Genomic DNA, 23,562 nt, shown 5'->3' with positions numbered 1-23,562 from the left:
TGCCCTGGCAATTTAAAAATAAACGTTGACTCGTGCATGCGCGATGCATATAAAGCTCTTGCTGACTCCAGTCGCATGTGTTTTGATCTGTCATTGTCGATCGTGAATTTGGTTGTTTTTGTTGACATTCTGAAGGTGAAAGAAAGCGGCATCATCGACAGAATATATCTGAAGACCAACTATTGGCACAATGTAATATCATTCTGGTTCTCTGAAGCTCACTGTGAACAGTCTACCTGATACTTTATTCCTGCCCTTTTGGTGTTTTCTCCACGAAGAATTGTTAAACACATAATGTGGAATCTCCCAACAATAATAATAATTACTCGTGTTGGAATCTTCTCTATTCAATAAGAACCAAGCCATCAAAGTTGAAGAGCGTGTGACGTTAAACTTGTAAATACTTCATCACAAGGGAAATTAGTCAAGCACTCCGAAAGTGTTTTTACTCTTAATGCGGTATTCAGGGAGATATTAGAATAAGTTTAATCAATTTATCAGTCATTATTTTTATCAATGTCATTTTTATATCATGTTTTTGTTGTTTTTATATCTTTATTGTTATATCATGTTATTGCTTATTAATCAATTTATATATTTTCATATACATTTTATTAATTTTCTTTAATCTCTGACACTTGTATTATAGAGAAAGGGTGAATAGTGATATTAAAATATTTCTTCTAATTTTCTTGCAATGTGCACGAATCCATGCATCGGGCCACTAGTGTAGTTATAAAGAACAACAGCTCAGGAATTAGGCTGCTGGGTTTGAGTATCACTTTAACACTAACTAGCTTTGTGAGGTGTACCAGATTGAACCACTCTGTGCCTCAGTTTCCTCATTAAAATGTAGATAATACTGCTGTTTATGTCATTGGTTGTTGTAAGGATTAAATGAGTTAATGTATTTAGAACAGCAACCGGCACACAATAAGCACTCAATTCATGTGGGTCCATTGATAGAAAAAAAATTAGGCATTTACTCTATTTCCAATTTACACTCCTCTCCAGACGCCTGGTGGGGAAGGAAAGTGGAAGGGGGAAAAAGGAATTGAGGAGGAAATATGCTTGAATTTAGTAGTTTAGTAGCTTTGGGGGGAAAAGGAATTGAGGAGGAAATATGCTTGAATTTAGTAGTTTAATAGCTTTTTTCATACCATTACGTACCAAAAGCAATTGTCTAGCTTCCATACCCTCACAAAGATAAAATAATCTTAGATTGGCTGTGTTCTTTAGTCTTATCTCCCAGACGTTTTTACTCACTCCACAGCTGCTTCTGAGAAATTTGCCTTCCAACAGTTTTAGCACTTAACCTACCCTGTTTCAAAACTGACAAACTTAAACTCCCAACCACAACTCTCACCTCGGAGCAACTTTTGAGCTGCTTAAAAATAAGCTTTTAAAAAAAAAAAAAAACTATAGTTTTCTCTATTATAGTTTCCTTGGTGTGAGCCCATCACATAAATAATGGAAATAAATGAAGCTTGGCAGGCTTATCTAAAGTGTGCTTTATGTTAAACAGACTGTTTATAATATTTAAGATGTTCTGAAAACACTCACATGTATTCCTTGCTAAAAAGAACCTTGGAGTCCCTAGGGAGGTACTGTCACAAAACTGGATTGGGCAGGTAGTACCTGAGCTATAACACTCTGTGTCTTGTATTAACAGTAATAATAATTATTTGGGTTGTGCCTTCCAAAGGGATTTTTTTGAAAATCTAATTTTTTTTTCCCACCTGTGTCTTTGGGGATGTAGATTTTATTATTTGGTAGTTTCTTTTTAGTGGAGAAGAATCTGCTATATAGGTTGTTTTAATGAATTGTTTTATTCAAGATGTATTTTCTTTTTTAATTAGTACTCCTCCCACTTTTTTTAGGTGCACCAAATAAAAACCAACCATGATTTTTTTTCTGTATTTATAGGTACTCTTCCTGATGGATGGGAACAAGCCATGACTCAGGATGGAGAAATTTACTATATAAACCATAAGAACAAGACCACCTCTTGGCTAGACCCAAGGCTTGACCCTCGTTTTGGTAAAGGTTCATCTCAAAACCTTTCTAGATATTTTTGATTATAATTTTTTGTATGTGAATTTGGGAAGGTACATTTAAATAAAATTGCACTGCTTTATAGTACTAAAAAATGACTGCTCACCCAAGTTTTCCAGTACTATTTTATACCTTTCACTTTAAACTTGAGAAATTCAGGTCTAAGCTTTTTAGGGGATTGAGGGAATGTTGTGGTGGCTGACTAACTAGAATCATTGTTCCTTTCACATTTTTGGGAGACAGTGATTTGTTTAAAATTATCTTTCTACAGTAATAATCAGGCTATCTTACTGCATCTAAAATCTGAGATGCCAGATTTTGTCAGTGACCTGGTGTCTGCTTATGCCTAATTTCAGAGAGTAATCAGTATCATTTTGTGGCCTGAGTATTGTAATCTTTTCTATCATAAATGAGGGGTTGGGATACCCTGTTGCCCTAGAAATAAGACCAATGACAGCATTTTTCCCTTCGCTTCTGGCTTTTTCTTTCTTTTTTTTTTTTTGTAAGTAATGGTCCTTTGTTTTACATTTAGGAAACAAAAAGCAAAGCCATATTCCTCTCCAAGTCACATGACAGGAGCACTAATTTGCACAAAGGAAAACTTCTCTCCCAAATGTGTACATTTTGATAATAGTATAAGCGCTTTCTTGCCTTTTCATCCAATTGTTTTTGTCACTGTTTTCAGTTTCTTCAGTTAGGTTTCTGAGATATTTTTCCAAAGCCATGGAAAAATGACTCTCAAAAGCAGCAGATCATTGTGGTTTCGAAGTTTTTGTCTTGGACTGAATGCAGCTAAATGAAAACAATGTGTAGATCACCAAGTAGGTCAGACTGAGGGGACACAGAACCTTTGAAGCTTTACAGGGGTTGACCTAACAACAACTGTGGGGCCCTTATGGGAAAGAGGAATTAACTCTGTGAATGCCATCAAAACACAATGGGGGGTTGGAGGGGCGGTGAACAGCCCGGAGCTGGTTGGGTAAAATTAACTTCCCTGTCAGGAATGTTATGAACTGTTCTCCTATGTCTTTATGTATACCTTTAAGCAACCCCAACATTGGGGTTTGCCCTAAACTGGTCAGCTTTGTGGATTGCACCCCCTATTCAAGTAATGTCAGAGGTGGGATCAGGGCAGAGACTGTCATTTTGACAGATATCCGGCTTGCCTTAAATGCTACCCTCATGAGCTTCAAGACCTACTTGGGTGTTAAAAAAGTTACGTGGCATGTTAATAATTTGCAACTTCAGATTCTGTTTAATACTTGAATAAGCCCTTGTGGTTGAAACAGGAAACCGAGTAAGGTAGAGAATTTAATAAATGTTGCCATTTGTATGGACTGGAACGATAGCAGCCATGTTTCCTTAAATCATCTTTAATGAATTCAACTTGTCCACATTTTGGAAACTTTATAAAATGGTACTGTGGGGTTTTTTTTACCCTCCACCCCATCCCCAACATACAGTTATGAAAGATGATGATTAACTCTTAGCTAACTGCAGAATCAGAAATTGGAACAAAGTTGTTTTTTAAAGTATTTTCAGTTAAACAGTGAAATAAAACAACTTGGCTGTGAGCTTAAAGTAGATCCATTAATTACACACACAGCATAGTCTTTTGTTTTAATCAGAGAAAGTATAAAAAAAAATGCTTCTTCCCTACCTCCAACACATACGTACACACAATCATACAGTTAGATATGCCAAAAAGAGTTTCATAAAATTATCTTAGTGCCTTTAGTTTCCCTTTTTGGGCCCACTGTGTATGTGTATTCCAGACAGGCTTGACAACATGCCAAAAGCTTTTTATTTTGTAGTCCAACTTTTAATCTGTTCCAGACCTTTTCAGTCAAGAGAGCTCAAGTATAACTGGAAGGGGGCAGGAAAGAAAAAAAAGTGTGGGTTTTTCTTATCTAGAGTGACAGGGAATAGAGACAAGCTGTTAGCTGCTGAATTTGAAGGAGTTTTCCTTGAAATCTGAGGTTCTATAGTGGAGTGTGTTTTATCTCTGCCAAAAAAATATAAACTATCCCCTTTCTGACCTTTTGAGCCATGCAGACACAAACAAATAGTACGATATTGTTTTATGGTTTGGGAGTTTGCTTTCCTATATACCCCAAATCTGTATTAAACTATTTGCCAATTCTTAGCTTAAATTAAGTTGACCTGTGGCTTTTTTTTTTTTTTTAAACCTGTAAAGAATTTTGTGTGTTTATTTGAGCCAAACTGTTGACTATGCCTGGAAGCAGAACCTCAATGAATTGAGATAATGCTCCAGAGAATGGCGGTTTACATCTGTATTTATACATTGCAATCAAAGGAGGGACGTAGGTGGGTTACATGAAATTCATTGGTGATAGATTAAGGAGGTGGGATAAAGCAAAGCTGGGAAACTCCTGGGATTGGATAAAAAGTAAAATGATGGACACATACTTAGATGGGTGCAGGAATAATTAATAGGATAATGAAGGAATTTGTAGTATCTGTCCTGGCACCCAGCACTTTTGGTTGTGCCCCAGGGGGTCCAGAAAAAGGGAAGTTACAAGTTACCCAGACACTTCAAGGGTATGTTATCATAGATGCAAAAAGACATCTCAGTTAAGATAGGCTCAGTTAAGGTAAAGGTTGACCTTGTCAGTGAAGATACCAGCCTAGGATGTAACTGCCCACCATAACTGCTTTTAGTTAAAGTTTTAATTTCAGACCATCCTTTATGGTTACTTTAGGTTTCTGAGTTTGTAAGACTGCCATGCAGGCTTCCCCTGAGCTTGTCAGGTCAGCATGTGGCCCCTTTCGTCCACACATCCCCCTTTTGGTCATAAATCAATCCAAAGAATGCATTGATGACCAACCTTTTGGTTGGATAATGGAGTCCTGGTGCTAGGAAGGCTCATTCCTAGGATGTCTCAGTGTCAACATGTCTTGCTGAACAGGTGGACCACTGGGGATGGGACAAGACCATAACCTTAGATGGCATTTAAGATGAAATTATTATTATTCAAAAAGGACAGGTAAATGGGAGGCAGTCAAATCCTATATGTCCTTGTTAAAAAGTATTCGGATCATTTCTAATTTTTGAACCACCATGATCCGAGTCTTTTTGCTGTTTGTCAAGTTTTGTTTTTCTGCATCTAGTATAACATTTACATATCAGGAACAAAAGTAACAATACTAAACCAATAAGACCAATTAGGAACAGAAAATGTCTAATACTGGACAAGGAAAAGTAAGGGGAACAAGCATCCCAGCCAACCGAAAAACCCTTTACATGTATTATCATAATTTTTTATTAAGCTAATTATATGTTTTCCTCCTTCATCCACTGTCATCTGTACCTTATGATATGTTTGGCCAGATGAATTGACTCGGCTCCTTCAAATACTGGTCTCTTTTATATTTCTACCATTAGAGGCTCAGTGCACAAAATTTGTGCACGGGAGGTGTGTCCCTCAGCCCAGCCTGCACCCTCTCCAATCTGGGATCCCTCTCACAATCCAGGACTGCTGGCTCCCAACTGCTCGCCTGCCTGCCTTCCTGATTGCCCCTAACCACTTCTGCCTGCCAGCCTGATCACCCACTAACCACTCCCCTGCCAGCCTAATTGATGCCTGCTTCTTTGAAGGCCTGATTGACCCTAACTGCCCTCCCCTGCAGGCCTGGTCCCCCCCAACTGTTCTCCCCTGCAGGCCTGGGTCCCCCCCCCCGAACTGCCCTTCCCTGCAGGCCCGGTCGCCCCCAACTTCCCTCATCTGCCGGCTTAACTGCCCTCCCCTGCAGGCTTGATCGCCCCCAACCGCCCTCTTTTGCAGGCCTGGTCCCTCCCAACTGCCCTCCCCTGCTGGCCTGATCGCCCACAATTGCCCTCCCCTGCTGGCCATGTTGTGGCGGCAATCTGTCCACATGGGGGCAGCCATCTTGTGTGTTGGAGTGATGGTCAATTTGCATATTACTCTTTTATTAGATAGGACTAGAGTCCCGGTGCACGAAATTAGTGCACAGGATATGTGTGTGTCCCTCAGCCCAGCCTGCACCCTCTCCAATCTGGGATCCCTCGAGGGATGTCCGACTGCCCATTTAGGCCCGATCCCTCTCACAATCCAGGACTGCTGGCTCCCAGCTGCTTGCCTGCCTGCCTGCCTGATTGCCCCTAACCACTTTTGCCTGCCAGCCTGATCACCCCCTAACCACTCCCTGCCAGCCTGATCGATGCCTGACTGCCCCCCCTGCCGGCCTGGTTGCCCCCAACTGCCCTCCCATGCAGGCCAGGTTACCCCTAACAGCCCTCCCCTCCTGACTTGGTCACCCCCAACTGCCCTCCCCTGCTGGTCTGGTTGCTCCCAACTGCCCTCCCCTGAAGGCCTGGTCCCCCCCCAACTGCCCTCCCCTGCAGGCCTGGGTCCCCCCCAACTGCCCTCCTCTGCAGGCCTGGTCCCCCCAACTGCCCTCCCCTGCCAGCCTGGTACCCCCCAACTGCCCTCCCCTGCAGGTCTGATTGCCCATAACTGTCCTCACCTGCCAGCCATCTTGTGTCCATATGGAGGCAGCCATCTTTGACCACGTGGTGGCGGCCATCTTGTGTGTTGGAGTGACAGTCAATTTGCATATTACTCTTATTAGTTAGGATTCTTTATCAGATGCTTTAGATTATGTTGGAACAATTGATCAGTTCTTCATATTTCACATGAAGTTAATAATCCATATATCTCAGGAAATTAAATAGTAACTTGTGGATTGGTTATTTTTATTTTTTGTTAAAAATTTTAAATTTTATTAGAATTTTAAAAGTAATATTCTCTAGGAGAGGGTCACACCCATAGGAGAGCCAGTAGACAACAGGGAGAAATTTCTTTATCATAGGTAAACGTTACCCCTCTATTGAAGTTGTCCTTGCTCTCATTTCACTCTCAGCAAGTCAGAAATTTTATAAAAAAGCAAAATATGAAGCTGGTGACTTAATAGGAAATACATCTCCCCAAATAAGGTCCATTTGTCTATTTAGAGTGATCATTCTCTGCATTATCTTGCCAGGAGGGCTAAGCCTTATGCATGGGTAGAAACCCTAGGCATTTAGCTGCAAGGAAATTTAAGAGAAGTCAAGTAAAAGGAATTTTGAGCACATCAGTAAGGTTGATATGGGAAGCCTTGGGGTCTTCCAGGACTGATTCTGATTTTGGAATTCACTTTTCCTCACCATTAGTCTCCTTTTCTGCAGCTTTAACTGAATATTGGCTATCAAGTGGAAAAGGAATTGGACTAGAAGTTGGTAAACCAGATTTTGATTTATTCTCTACCTCTTTTTAGCTATGTATCTGTGCTACCCCTGATTATTTAAAGGAGACTGGATTGGTTCTTTTTAATCTGATTTTCTTGTTTAACATTTAAAACCAATATTATCTTCAACATTTATATTATTTTAGAGAATTTATTAGTAATTAATAACAAATCATAAAGTGGCAATAAGGACTCACTGATACTTACTGGCTTTGGGTGAAAAAGGAGGGCTTTTTGTTTGCTTGTTTTTTTGTGGTTTTTGTTGTTTGTTTTTAAGGAATTATATTAGGAATGTTTTTAAACTTGTATTAAAAAAATTGATGCTTAAGTATTATGCAGGCCATTACATTATTTCATATAAACACTCTTTTCCTAGAGATTTTATACTTGTAAACATGGAGTCTCAGATATAAACATTTCCTTGTATGTTGTAGAATTACTGTTTTTTATGATATAGTCATGAATATTTTTCAGTAAAAGCGCTAATGAAAACACAAAAATATTAGAATTTCTGTTCTTCAGAATAAAAGATCTACTCCAAAACACTGATAGTCAATGAACTGATCTTTAATGTAATGTTGTTGTTCCGGTTGTCTATATAAAATGACATTAATAGTGTTAGCAATCTCTGTTTCTGGAAATAAGTACTGATAATACCACTGGGATAAAGACATTTTTGGTGTAAATAAAATATTGGAACCAGAGTTTAGACTAAAAGCATATCTTTTGCATTTTAAAGGAAGTAATGAACAATCTAGTATGGCAAAAACAAAATATCCTTTAATTCCTAATAACAATTCTGTGCCTAGAAATTCTGTTCATGGAAATGTCAAAGGTGATTAAAATCCAGATGTTGATTTTGGTCCTTTGTTTTAATTTCCTCAAACTTCATATGTTCTGTGTGGGTCTGCGTGTGTGTGTGTGAGAGAGAGAGAGAGAGAGAGAGATTGTTTCCTAAAATATTAAGAAATGAAATTAGAATATATAGTAAATATATGTATATGTATAAGTAAATATATGTCTATATATAATTTAAGTTCTAAACCCAAAAGTTGTTCAGCATATCTTATCAAAATTAAATATTTTCCATAAATAACTAGAGGTTTATTATAATTTTTAACTGTTTAGGCATTCATTAACCTATCTCTTCAAGACCAAATATTTCTGATAGTTGTTATGAGTAATATTTTACTTTTGATGAAAGTGCTCCTAATGACCATTAAATATCTAAGTCTGTTCTGTTAGAGGTGTGGAAAAGAAAAACACTAAAGGCTATAGGAATTAAACTTGTAACTCTATTAATGGAGCCTTGTGTAGATAGAATGTCAACATCTAATCATTTGAATTTTATTAAAGTAAATTTCTTAATATCCATGCATTAAAAACAAGGGTGTTTTGTGTTTTTTTGTTTTCCTTACCCTCTTATAATCTTTCCTAGTTATTGTCAGTACAGTATTTGGTTGTGGACTATATTATTAACTACTTACAATGCAGGAGGATTGGGGGGGAGATGTTTCACTATGATTTAGGTAAGAAGAGCTGTTGCTAACTAAACATTTTTAACAGAAAAACCTCACAAAATTTGGCCCTGAAGAGGAATTTATAATTCCTCTAATCAGTGTTTCTCAAAAGAGGAGGGGTGTATCCTGGGCACTGCAGGACAGTCAGCATCCCTGGCCCACTAAACGCTGTAGTGCCAGCCAGTCATTGTGACTCCCCGATAATGTTTTCGTGTGTGTGCGTTTTTTTTTAATGCTGGGAGAAGTAGAGAATATTGCCCCAAATCCGAGCTCCTCTAAGATCTAGGGAAATTATGACCAATCCAAGGTTATATAGTTAAGTGACAAAACTAAAATCTGAACTTGATCTTTTGTACCTAGACATTTTAAGAAATTAAACTTAGTTAATATTTCAGAAATACACCCAACTCACCAATACTAATATATGGAAATTTCAGATGGAAAAAGATGACTGGTTAATGTATTTACTTATATACTATATTGTGACTCATCTTGAGGATATTACTCAAAAATAATGAGTTTCTAATTACAAAAGAGAATTATACGGTGTGTGATTAGAGCAGACTGTGATGCCTTACCTCTATCATAGTTTTAAGAGATTGTCTTCCAACCTCAGCTTTGACCTCTTCCTTGACTGGGAGCTTACCACATTATAAGGCAGTTCATTCTACTTAAGGGAACTTCTGATGACCAGAACATATGTGCTCCTTTATTACCCAGAAATTCACTTCCCTTCAAATTTGTGGATATAGTTCTAATCCCAAAAATTCTTTTCTAAGTGTGATTTCTCCATTTTTTTCATGTGTTAAAAGTTCTGAGTACTGTACCAGTTCACAGTTCACTCTTCTCTGAATGCCGTTCAAATAGTGTTCTAAATGTACATTATCTAATGAGAAAAATAGTTAGGGCATTTCTTTGACCTGGCATTTTATTTTGTGCCCCCTCCAAAAATCTATTTTTTTACATTTACAGTTAGAAGTTAACTAGCATCCTGTTTTCTACATGGTAGTTATATACAGGGTGGGGCAAAAGTGGGTTTACAGTTGTGAGTACTTGAAAGAGTTTATTCTTGTATTATTATTTATTGTTATTTTTCATAAGAACGACTGTATACCTACTTTTGCTCACCTCGTAATGTACTGAATTCAAAAGAATTAAACCATGATGTAGAAAAATTTACCTACTCAATTGGGAGTTAGACACTCAAGTTCTCCTACTAACCAGCTTATTCAGAAAGATACCTGACTTCTCTTGATTTAATTGGACTCATCTGTAAAATGTGACTGGATTATACTGGATGCTTTTAAGGATATTTCCAGTCCTTAATTTAATACAATATGCTAAATTATGAATTCTTCAGTGACTGCTTTGGATCCTGGCTTGAAGTTACTTCTCAATAGTCTACGGATTTGAGTTCATTGAGGTTTCAGAGATACTTTTGAACTACTTATTGTACCATTTTAAGTTTAGCTTTTGGTTCTCTGGTCGCAGCTGGGAATTACTTTTGAAGAGGAGACAGGGAAATCTTGCAACCTTTAATCTAAAGATAAGCCTTATCACATGGTGAGTATGCCCAGGCAAACATCTGATGGGGGAAGGGCAGAGCTGGCTGGAATAGTTTATCTGTGCTCTCAAACTCTCGGAAGGAAGCACATAGGAGTTTAGACATGCTTACAGTTCAGCTTGACTGCCTTAAAGATGGTGTGTTTTGGTACGCTCTATATAGTTGCATAATAGCCTGGTGTAAGCTGATTTGAAGTATAGTTCTAGGCAATGAATGGGCTTACTTGAAGCCAGATTTAAAACATACTTTTAGAGATTATTTTTAATTGTTGCTCTCTACATTTTTTTTAACTTGTAAAACAGGCACTTACCAAAATGAATATTTTATTGCTTAAGATTATAGAATATCAAAATTAGTTTAACACTTGAGGTTTATTCTTTTTATTTTATTAAATTCAGGAGGATGGTGCAAAAATAGTTTATCAATCGTGGTAAGCAATCTCTCCACTAATTGCCTAGGGTGAGTAGATATGTTAATGAAGTTAAATTAATATCTAGTTTCTACTTGACAATGGTTCATTGATGCAAGCAATTGTATAACAAAGAAATATTTTTGTATTTGTTTATAAAATTTATTCATATAGAATTTTTTTAAACCTAAAAGGGTAAGATCACCAAAGTCACTGAATGATCATTTACATTAATGGTTTATTTGTGTTACTAAAACCTTAACATAGTTTTCTTTTAAAAACAAGTTGCAAAATATATTTAATAGCAAGTATCTTATAAAATGTGCTGAAGTACCATTTGGTGATGCCACTTTGGTGGCAACCCAGAGATTCGGATGCAAGAAGCAGAGAAAGCCATTTATAGACTTCCCGAGAGTTAAGTCAAATAGATTTCTGCTGGGAGTAGACCGGCTCATATTTTTTGTTTTGTTTTAGACTCATTTTGTTCTGCTACCCTGGTTGCTGAGGTCATTTTAGAACTCATTCTGGATTTGCTTCAACTTGGAGATTCTCCTGTGCATTACTAATAGTATCCTACTAAGGATAGAAACTATTTCAGTACTTATTTACTCACTCAACAAACATGTGAGTGCCATTTGTGTACCAGGCACTAAACTAGCCATCAGGGAGGGGGTTGCACGCTACCAAACAAATAAATCATTTAAAAAATGTGTTAAATACAATGAAGGATAATAAGCAAGGTGTCTTGTAAGGGAATAATGTGGGCTGGAGGGAAACTGCTGGAGCATGTGTGGTGAGGGAAGGCTATTTCAAAGAGGGACATGAAAGGATGAGAGAGAGCCAGTCATGCTCTAGCTGTAAAAAAAGGACCATTTTTGTGCTTATCTGTAAAAACGAAGATATGCATCTCTTCTAAATTATAACTTACTATGAAAGCATTAATAGTAATAGATTACATGTAGTCATAAATAAAGCTGTTATTAATGGAACTGTTTACTCACTAATCTAACATGAATTCATGATGGCAGGTTTATTTTAAAATATAATAAATACCTCTTCTTAGACCAGTAGTCTCATTATCTGAACTTTCTCTCCAAACTAGTCTTTAAACTTTATTTTCATAGTACAGGGGAAAACATGGCTGTACTCTGGGGACAGAGAGAGCTTGAAAGCTAGTTAGAACACTTTCTCCCTTCTCCTCATCACCTCATTTAGCAACCCCTGAGTCCTGCCCCAAAATGCTTAATGAGGTGATGAGGAGAAAATGTTCTCTTGAATTTTTTTTTAAGCTCTATCCATAATTGTATTGTTTGAAGAAATACCATTATAATGAATTTTCACGCCAGTCTTTTGATAGAGAATTGAAGAAAGAAGAAATTGACCGAAATAATGATGTTATTTATATTTTTTCAAGAATTTAAAGAATTTAGATAAGTAAGTCATGGATAGGCTAATTGATATAAACAAGAGTTAAGTTTCTACGGCATCTCATCAACAGTGTAACAAAATGACATTGGTTATTCAAGGACCTGCTGTACTTTTAACCCAATTTTAGGGCCCTGGAGGTTGGTGCTTCGGAAGGGAGAGAAGTGCAAAATGTGACAAGACTTAAAGTCATAGAGGAGGTTAGGATTAGGTTACCACATAATGCAAAACAAAACAAGATACTGTACCACTTTATTCCCAGTGGGATGGCTAAAATCAAAGAGACAATAACAAGTGTTGACTAGACTGTGAAGAAACTAGAACCCTCATACATTGCTGATGGTATAGAAAAAGGATGCAGCCACTTTGGAAAATGATTTGGCAGTTCCTCAAAAAGTTAAACATAGCAATACCAGCAAATTCCATCCCTAGATATATATGCCAAAAAATTGAAACATGTCTACACAAAAACCTGTACGTGAATATTCATAGCAGCATTATTCATAACAGCAAAAAGTAAAAACACAAATGACCATCAATCTATGAATGGTCTAACAAAACGTGGTATATCCATAAAATGAAATGTTATTTGGCATTAAAAAGGAATGAAATGCTGATACCACAACATGGATGAATCTTGAAAACGTTGTGCTCTGTGAAACAAGCCAGTCACAGAAGGCCATATATTGTTTTATTCCACTTATAACATGTCCAAATAGGCAAATCCATAGAAACAAAGTAATTAGTGGTTGCCAGGGACTGGGGCAGGGGAAATTGGAGTTGTACTGCTAAGGATATGGGGTTCTTTTTAGGGTGATAAGAATGTTCAGAAATTAGACAATGATGAAGATTATAGGAGTCTATGGATACATAAAAACAAAAGTGAATTTTATAGTATGTGAAATATCTCAGTCTCAGTAAATGTATTATTTAAAAAATCATTCTTGGGCATGGTATTGTCATTTAAATATATAGCTTTATCAAATGTTGGTAAACATCTTTTACACATTGATCTTTTGCTCCTTTTGTAAGAGAGAGATTTTTATTGTGAATCAAATAGTAAGAACTTTTACTGGAAAACCATCATTTTATATCTAAATATGTATATAAGTTATCCAGATAGTTGATGATATAGTCCCTTAGATCATGTAGTAAATACTTAGCTAGTAGTAGGTGCTTTTTTATTTTATTTTATTTTTTTTACTATTTTAAGACTGATAGATGGTCTATATAGTTTGTGTTTTTAGAAAAGCTTTCATTTCTTTTAACAAGTCTACTTATTTTATAGTCTTAAGTACCCTTGTAGGTATGGGAAAATCTAAAATTTGTTTCTAAATGTTATGAATAAACTAATATAGCCATGTTAATATGTTAAAATGCAGTGTCTGAGACTTGATAACATAGACCAGCGACCGGTGTGCCACAAGAATTTTTAAAGCATGCCATACCTGACTATTTAGTCAGAAGCACTGACCTATTTTCCCTTAGATTGTCAAGTAAAAGAATTATAACAGCCAGCACAACAATAGACATTGGTAGGGATGAATAAAAATTCTACCTATTTTTTTGTGAGATTGACCAAAAAAACCACATTTTTTGGTGTGCAGTAGAATTTTAGTAATTTTTGCCATGAGATGAAAAAGGTTGAAAATCACTGTATTAGACAGTAAAAAAATGCTTTCTTTTGTTGTGGGAGATTTGTTATAAGATAATGTTTTAAAAGTTCAAAAATTATTTCTAATTTTAAATTTATACTTAATGAGGTGACCAGGATTTAATTTCTTATCCCAAAGTTTATACTAGTGGATTACCAGATCTGTAGTTCTTTGCAGTATTCCACATTTGAGGTTACAAATTATATAAATGTGAAAATTGTCTGAAGTTTCAAAACTCAGATGTTTAGAGTGAAGTTTTAGAAGAGACCCATGGTGATGACCTCCTTTGTTGTTGAGAAAGGTGGTCTCTTATTTTTCAGTAATTGCTGAGTGGATGGTTTGCTACCATAAAGCTGTCAGGATTGATTTGTTAAGTAAAACTTGAAACAGTTCCTATTTCATAGTCCAGGCAGCACAGAATCTGAACTTTAAAACAAAGCATATGGAAATTTAAAAAATTCTCTCATACTTGAGGGATTTTTTTTTTCTCTTTACCTTTTAGAAATGTTATTAAAACTGGAAACATTGGGATTTCAGCACTTGATCATGGAGGGGAAGAGGTGGGTGATGCTGTTCTTTCTGGCTGCCCTCCCCTCCCCTCCCCCAGGAAACAAAGCCTGTCTTGTTTCATGCCTGCGTGTGAGGTCTGCACCCCCGTGGGTGCCCCGCTCTGCGCTTTGTGGGAAGGCTGGAGACACTCAGAAGGTAAAGAGCAGGGTGCTTCCGGAGAGGGATACGTCTGCTCAGGAGATAAACAGGCTGTTTGAATTGGTCGTTTAAGTGAGCTCTTTATATGGAAACCTGGGCACTGCTTGTATCCATAGGTAACAGCATGTAGGTAAACACAACTTAAAGTGCTCACCATTATCAGCCAGAGAGGCTGTTTCTGTTGCATATTTTGTGGAAATTTCTGTTTAATTCTGCAGAGTTGTTCCTCCTCCATCTTGTAATGTCCTGTGTTTCCTTTTATGTGGTTTTGAATCGCCCGATAAGCTTAGATTTGCACCAGATTTTACCAACCGCTTCATTATGTGATCATTGTCATTAATGATTACTGCTTATGGTGGGAAGCAGAGGACATTTACCTCTTTGTCTTCATGCAGTTTTGTTATTGTCCAGTTAGATTTCACAAGGAATATATATGACTTTTATTAACTTATTAAATGCTGTATTACTTAATAAAAACCTAGTGGGAAAGCTGAAAATGTTTAAGACATGAAATGTTTGAGAGTGTGTAGATCTAGAACCTGTTTTGAAATCATGTTTTACAATTCCAACAATCCTCAACTTACTAATGAGCTATTTCCTAGCAGTTATTTTGTAAGTTTTTATATATTTAATTGCTTACAAGTGGAAACATTTTCCCCCCCCAATATATTTTTTTGCTCTAGGCCTCAATCTATGAGACATTCAATGTATGTGGTAGATTCTCAGATCAGCCCCTGATTCATATTTAATTCATATTATCAAACTTGACATAGCACAATGTAGAAAACATCTCTCTGGGGAAATATGTTGAATGTCCTGGAATGCCAGGAACATGTTTCATCAAAAGAGAAGGATTCCTAAGGGGGTTGAGCTAAGGCTCAATCTCCACCACCCATTTTTTTCCAGTTAGATCTTCTAGGAGATATGTTATACATATCTTTGTGAATCATAGAATACTTTGAAACAATGAGTTGCATGGTAAAGTGGGAAGAGGGGAAGGGAGCTAGGGAATTCAAGCCAGGATGATTATCTGTAGGCATACTAATCTTAAAGTTTAAGAAGAACTATTCTGGAGAAGGGAGGAGACTAACATTTGTAGAGTATCTACTATATTCAGGACAGAAGGCCCGGTGGACAAAATTCGTGCACGGTGGGGGGGGGGGGGGCGGTGTCCCTCAGCCTGGCCTGCGCCTTCTTGCAGTCCGGGAGCCCTCGTGGGATATCTGACTGACGGCTTAGGCCCGCTCCCCAGCAGTTGAGGGGAGTGGGCCTAAGCTGGCAGTCAGACGTTCTTAGCGCTGCTGCGGAGGTGGGGAGGCTTCCGCCAACTGCCACTGCGCTCACCAGCTTTGAGCCCAGCTTCTGGATGAGCAGCACTCCCCGTGTGGGAGCACACTGACCACCAGGGGGCAGCTCCTGCATTGAGTGTCTGCCTCCTGGTGGTCAGTATGCATCATAGCGACCAGTCATTCTGCCGTTCAGTCAATTTGCATATTAGTCTTTTGTTATATAGGATGCCTTACATATATTACTTAATCCCCACCATGACTCCAAAAGGGAAATGTTAATATCCCTTGCTATCCAAGGGTTGGCAAAAGTAGGTTCATGGAAAATTATTCAATAATTAAATAATACAAGAATAAACTCTGCTTTGCATATTCACAACTGTAAGCCTACTTTTGCCCACCCCTGCAGTTGAGGAAACCGAAAATTAGATGAATTACTAAATTGGTGTACTCAATTCTAGTTGTGGTTTGTTTGACTCTACAGGCTGTGTTTTTTATATCATACTATGATGCCTGTCAGTTGTGCGTCTAATGTTGGTGACTGGTAGATAGATACAAGCAATTGTATTGAATGAGATTATTGATTGGTGCCTGACAAATGTTAGCTCTCAATTTTTTTGGCTTTTTTCCTATGTATTCCCCTCTAAAATACTAAACTATAAACCATAGTTATGAAAGTTTTAGCAATTTGTTCTTTGTAAAGACATTTCATAAATAAGTCTGGCCTTTTTTCCACATAAAAGATTAAGGCTTTGAACAGTATGGAGCAGTATGTCTGTCATATTTTGACATGCTTCTCTGTTCTGCCAGACAAAATATTTGAAGGAGATAACCAAAAAGACATAACTGGGGTCACAATCTCTGTAGGTCAGAAAAATAAAACTACACAAAGCAGCAGTAAGCCAGGGCAGGGCTAATTGCCAAAGAATTACATTTTATAAAGTGGAACCATATAGTTTTTAATTTAAAGATTGATGAATTCCTCTTTCACCTGGGAGTGGAGAAACTATAGCTCAAATTTCAAAATATATTGATGAACTTAAAAAATAAACTTAAGGGAAAAATAAACTAAAAAGATATAATAAGCTGAGGGAAATTATTTTTTACTTATATATGACAAATGTGTGTTGTTGGTTTTTTTTTTTATCCCTGGTATATAAAGGTTGTCTAAAAAAGGAAAAGATAAACAATTCATATAAAAATGCAAGTGGCCCTTTAAAATGTGGAAGGTGACCAAGCTTCTATAATAAGGCAAAGCAAAATATTATGAAACCATTTCTCATCTTTCAGAATGGTAAAAATCCAAAAGTTTTATAAGGCTGTGATGGATAAAAAGATAGTCTTCATATATTACTTATAGAGCTACAACAGAGTACAACCTCTGTGTGTACGGGGAAGAGGGGGGTGACTTGGCAATGTTACTTAGTTTTTAACCAGTGACTCAGCAATCTCTCCAATCTAGGACTCTACCCCAAAGATACAGTAGTAGAAATACAAAATATTTATGTCTGAGCTTCTTTTGTATGGTACTCTTTAGTGATAGTGAAGACCTAATAGAGGATTGGTTGGATGGAACACTAATCAACTGTTTAAAAAAGAAAATGGGAAAACCTCTATATATTGCTTTGGAGTGAACTCACATATATATATTATTCTATTCTTAAAAATCTAAGCAAATACACAGCTAGTATCCTATGAATACTTGACTCCACTTTGCCTTTTTCTATTTAATAAGCAAAATGGTAACAGTTATCTCTTGGGGGTGGGAGGATGGTGGGTGGGAAGGAAAATAAGTCTCTAAAATTCAAAAGCAAACTCAAGTGAACCACATATAGAGTTGTTGGCTGAGTCACCCAGAGAGGCATTATTTCAGGTGACTTTTAATCACAGTGATCTTACTATTTACACCAAAAGAAATATCTGAAGGACAAAAAAATGACTCAAAAAAATGGGAAACTTTTATGAATCAGTAGGTTGAATTTTAACTAAGGCATCTGAGGGAGGTTGCTCTATAATTTTTCTTCTAGTATCCTTGGTTCTTACTGTCTTGCTGGACTCAAAAGAGTTGGTCAGTCTAAAGGGAAATGGGTAGGATTTCTGTATTGTTGTGTCTTAAATAGTTAAATTTCTGCCTCGGTGAATACTCAACTTAGGAACATTTTAGTGGTTTTTTAGCACAAACTCTGTGCCAGACCGTGTGCTAGGCATTAAGGATTCAGGCAGTCCTTGGGTTATGTCGGACTTGATGTACGTCGTTTCGTGGTTACGTTGCCATCTCCCATTTATTTATTTTAAATAAAAGTTCCATCATTTCGACATATGTACATATGTGCTTTATGTTTTTTATTATTTATTTACCACGAGTAAAGTTCAGGAATTGTTATCTATCTTTCACTTTTTTTTTTACTGTTTCACTTCATTACTGCTGTGTATGTGCTCCTTGTGAGTGACGTAGGTGCTTATGTAGCTTGGTTCTGACTTACGGCGAAAATCGCGTTACGTCACGCCATAGGAACAGATCTCCAACGTAACCTGAGGACTTACTGTATATATGTGGTTATTTCCTCACTCCTGTGGCACTCCAGTCTAAGAGAGTGTATACACAAATTTGTAAATAAAAAATTACAGTCCGGTGAGAAATATCAAATGGAAAAGTCCTGAGGTAAGACAGTTCTTATTGTTCATAACGGACTCTGGGAAAGACTGAGGAGAAAGACGTAGTGTTTACCAAGTGGCTTCTGTGGAGCTGAAATAAAGAATAATTTACAGGAATTCAGCAATAGAGTAGAGGATTCCGAGACTCAAATAAATGATTTGTTATATGAGGAAGCAAAAAACACCCAATCAGAAGAGCAAAAAGAAAAGAAGAATCCAAAAATATGAAGATAGCGTAAGGAGCCTCTGGGACAACTTCAAGTGTACCAACATTCGCATTATGGGGATACCAAAAAGAGAAGAGAGAGAGCAAGATATTGAAAACTTATTTGAAGAAATGACAGAAAACTTTTCCTACCTGGTGAAAGATAGACTTACAGGTGCAGGAAGCATAGAGAGTCCCAAACAAGAGAAACCTAAAGAGACCCATACCAAGACACATCATAATTAAAATGCCAAGGGTTAAAGACAAAGAATTTTTTTTTTTAATATTTTATTGATTTTTTACAGAGAGGAAGGAAGGGAGAGGGATAGAGAGTTAGAAACATGGGTGAGAGAGAAACATTGATCAGCTGCCTCCTGGGGATGTGCCCGCAACCAAGGTACAAGCTGCCTCCTGGGGATGTGCCCACACCGGGGATGTGCCCGCAACCAAGGTACATGCCCTTGACCGGAATCGAACCTGGGACCCTTCAGTCCGCAGGCCAACGCTCCATCCACTGAGCCACACCGGCTAGGGCAAAGACAAAGAATCTTAAAAGCAGCAAAAGAAAAGCCATTAGTCATCTACAAGGAGCACCCATATGACCAGCTGATTTCTCAACAGAAACTTTGCAGGCCAGAAGGGAGTGGCAAGAAATATTGAAAGTGATGAAAAGCAAGGACCTATAACCAAGATTACTCTACCCAGCAAAGCTCTCATTTAGAATCGAAGATCAGATGAAGAGCTTCACAGATAAGAAAAAGCTAAAGAAGTTCATCACCAAATCAGTATTATATGAAATGTTGAAGGGTATTCTTTAAGAAGAGGAAGAAGAAGAAAATGATAAAATATATATATATATATATATATATATATATATATATATATATATCCCTAGCTGGTTTGGCTCAGTGGGTAGAATGTCAGCCTGCGGACTGAAGTGTCCCAGATTCGATTCCAGTCACAAGGGCACATGCCTGGATTGTGGGCTCGATCCTCAATAGGGGGCACGCAGGAGGCAGCCAATCAATGATTCTCTCTTATCATTGATGTTTCTCTCTCTCTCTACCCCCTCTCTTCTCTGAAATCAGTAAAATGTAATTTTTAAATATGAACAATAAAATGGCAATACATATCTATCAGCAATTGAACCTAAAAATCTAAACAAAAAATGTAATGAACAAAATAAACTGATAAATAAAATAGAATCAGAGGCATGGAAACATGGAACACACTGACAAGTCTTAAAGGAAAGGGGGCCAGGAAGAGATTAACCAAAGGTCTTCTGCATATATGCATTACCTATGGACACAGATAATAGAGCGGTGAATGCCTAGGGTGAGGCGGGAACCAGGTGGAGGGGGACTATTGGGAAAGAAAGAGGGACATCTGTAATACTCTCAACAATAAAGGCTAAAAAATTTTTTAATTTAATTTTAATGTCTGAAAAGGTGGTACATCGTTCTTAACATTTTCACATAATAAAACTTGCATCTGCTTACCGAGATTACCACAATTCACAGTGTGGTTGTATCAGTGACTAAAACTCACTAGCATAAGAATCCAGTCCATTTCTAATTGTTAGATGGTGTAATGTAGGTTCAACTAAAAAAATTGTGACTACTTGGCTGTATTGGGGGTATCATGGTGCTGAATGAGACAGATCTCTGCCACCCAGATGTTTGTAGGCTTATTTTATTTTTAGCATGCATCAGATCATTGTAATATACTTTATTATAGATGTACTAGAGGCCCGGTGCACAAAATTCATGCACAGGTAGGGTCGCTAGGCCTGGCTGGCGATCAGGGTCGATCTGTGGGATGACCGGCGGGGTGGTCGGGGCCCCTGCTCGCACCCACCTTGACTAGCCTGGCGCTGCCCCGCCCCCTGCCGCCGCTGCCAGTTGGGGGCTGGGGCAGCTCCTATGTTGAGCATCTGCCCCCTGGTGGTCAGTGAGCATCATAGCGACCTGTCATTCCATGGTTCAGTCGATTTGCATATTGGGGTTTTATATGGTCTACTAGAGGCCCGGTGCACGAAATTCGTGCATTTGGCGGGGGCGGGGTCCTGCAGCCCGGACTGCACCCTCTCACAATCTGGGAGCCCTCAGGGGATGCTGCAGAGGCAAGAAGGGAGAGGCTTCCACCACTGCTGCTGCGCTAGCCATCCATGAGCCTGGCTTCTGGCTGAGCAGCACTCCCCCTGTCAGAGCACACTGATCACCAGGGGACAGCTCCTGCATTGAGCATCTGCCCCCTGGTGGTCAGTGTGTGTCATAGCAACCGGTCGTTCTGCTATTTGGTCGATTTGCATATTAGCCTTTTATTATATAGGATAATAATAAAAGCATAATATGCTAATTAGACTGGACAGCTGAACAACCTTCTGGACATCCTTCCGGACGACCTCCCGGATGAAGCTGGGGCTGCAAGGGCCAAGCCCCTTGCACAAATTTCGTGCATCGTGCCTCTAGGAGTTATATATTTTAGGATGTATTACAGATTGGTAATATTTTTTAATCCTCACTTGAGGATATGTTTATTGACTTTTGACAGAGAGGAAGGAAGAGAGAGAGAAACATCAGTTGCTTTCTGTATGTGCCCTCACCAAGGGTTGAAACTGCAACCTTTATGGTGTATGGGACAACACTCCACCTGGGGCAAGGATAATTTTGATGGGCTTTACTGCTCAGAATCTTTTGTCTCACTTGCTTTGGGTGATGTTTATGGTTTTTTAGTTTTGGGGGTTTTTTTGATTTGAGAGAGAGAGGGAAACGTCGATTTGTTCCACTTTTTATGCATTCATTAGTTGTTTCTTGTATGTGCCCTGACCAAGGATCGAACCCACAACCTTGGCATATATAGAAGATGCTCTAACCAACTGAGCTACCTGGCCAGCGCGGGAGATGTATTTTTAAATTAAATATGTATTTCTGTTTTGTAATAAGCAATGCAGTCATACCATTCAAACTTCAAAAAGTTACCAAAAATGTCTCTCTTCTACTCAGTTCTTTAGTCAGACAGTTTCCCAGCTCCAGAGCCAACATGTATTGGTTGTTTCTTGGCTGCTGTTCAATTCATATTCTCTGGATAGGCATGTAGTGTACATTTCCCCCCCTGTTTTTTATACTCTCTGCTCTGCACTTTGCTTTTAACTTCATGTGTCCTAGACTGCTCCTTGTCATTCATTGCCCGTTGGAGCGGCCCCTTGTTTCTTTTCTCTGTGGCTGCCTCGCAGCTTGTAACAACATGACTAACAGCAGTAATAAACAACATAACCATTTCACTACCGATGGGTTTTTAGGTTATTTCCAGATTTACTACAGAAAAGAACTAATATCCTCAGTTAAGTATTCCCAGTTGCTTTGAATAAATATCTTTCCTTTGCTAGTTTTTTAGGACGCATCTTTTGTTTCATTTCAGCCATGAACCAGAGAATCAGTCAAAGTGCTCCAGTGAAACAGCCACCACCCCTGGCTCCACAGAGCCCTCAGGGAGGAGTCCTGGGTGGCGGCAACTCTAACCAGCAGCAACAGATGCGGCTGCAGCAACTGCAGATGGAGAAAGAGAGACTGCGACTGAAGCAGCAAGAACTGCTTCGGCAGGTGAGGCCTCAGGTTAGAAACCAGCCTTCCACTTTTTGGGGTCTGTTTTCCTACTTGAAGTTGGATGTATTTCATTTTTTAGTTAGAGGAATGTGTCTCTAAAACTAGAGTGACACAGAAACACTCTATCCAGCTCTGTCCTTGTCTTAGTTTAGTTTCTTGACTGGGCTTTGATCACATGGACTGTAACATGTAAAACCAGATCACAAAGAAAGGTTCGGGCTATGGTCATTGCAGCCACGCGAAAATTGAAGGAAGCGAAGGTGCTTCTTCACACGTCCACGGAATTGTAGATCACTGTGCTGCTGCAGATTACTTCCACACATTCACTGACGGGGAACTCGGGGACACCACTTAGGGAAGAACACCTTTTACTTTAAATGAGTTATTGATCTGGGGAAGTACTCCAGGATATTTCTCATATGACAACTATCTTTCAGTATTGTTTAATCTAAGATTTTTAAAACATAATACACGTTATCCTAAGTTTGGAAGGTGCCAAAATTCTGTAAAAATTACCTGCTTATGGGGTGTTTTTTTTTTTGTTTTTTTTATGTTGGGAAGGAAAGGACATTAGAGATCTTAAAATCATTTATGACCTTTCCATTAGTTTTCTTTCAGAAAGTACTGTTGGTCCATAAGAATGGATAATCCCTCATCTAAAAACCAATATTTACTTTATCTTGATTGAGAGGGATAAAGTCTAGATAATGGGGGTGTGATCTTATCAAAGCAGTTTATTTTTTAAGTTTTATATAAATTTTGGGGGTAATAAAAATAAGTGTATAAACGGTAAAAGCTGTCAGTTTCTTGCTTGTGTGTGTGGTTTTTTTTGTGTTTTTTTTCAGAGACACTCTGTTTATAAACATTAAATACATGTGTCCATACTCTCCCTCCCCCACCTAAATCATAGCATGCTAAGTATAGATATTAAAAAATAATATTCTACATGTCTGTTACAGGAAGTGGGCGTTTAAACAAGGTACTTTTTTTTTGTAATGAGGGCTATATTTAAAAAGTGTCACTGGAGTGTTAATGGAAATGCATGAACTAAATTGAACTCTGATTTGGGATTTGAGGACCTGGAAGCTGAGGAATTAAAATAAGCCATGAAATCCCAGAAAGACTCACCTTTAAACTGTTTGCGCTGTCAGTAATCTCTCAGTGTAATGATAGTGTGGCTGGCACCAAGGTGGGCCCCAGAGGGTAG

At 38.1% G+C, this 23,562-nt stretch overlaps 1 protein-coding gene across 13 annotated transcripts in view; it reads left to right on the top strand.

The window, feature by feature from the left end:
• YAP1 (Yes1 associated transcriptional regulator) overlaps positions 1-23,562 on the top strand; it is a 130,454-nt gene that overhangs the window by 85,224 nt on the left and 21,668 nt on the right. For 3 of the 13 annotated variants that reach the window (XM_054725454.1, XM_054725458.1, XM_054725467.1), the window contains exons 4-5: positions 1,927-2,046; positions 22,171-22,364. In XM_054725454.1, coding sequence (XP_054581429.1) covers positions 1,927-2,046; positions 22,171-22,364 — 314 coding nt within the window. The remainder of the gene's footprint in view (positions 1-1,926; positions 2,047-22,170; positions 22,365-23,562) is intronic. The other 10 variants (XM_054725457.1, XM_054725462.1, XM_054725455.1 and 7 more) reach the window with 5 other exon arrangements.

This window comes from Eptesicus fuscus, chromosome 13 (assembly GCF_027574615.1).
Source record: "Eptesicus fuscus isolate TK198812 chromosome 13, DD_ASM_mEF_20220401, whole genome shotgun sequence".
NCBI classification, from domain to species: domain Eukaryota; kingdom Metazoa; phylum Chordata; class Mammalia; order Chiroptera; family Vespertilionidae; genus Eptesicus; species Eptesicus fuscus.
This window is presented reverse-complemented; position numbering and strand designations above follow the sequence as displayed.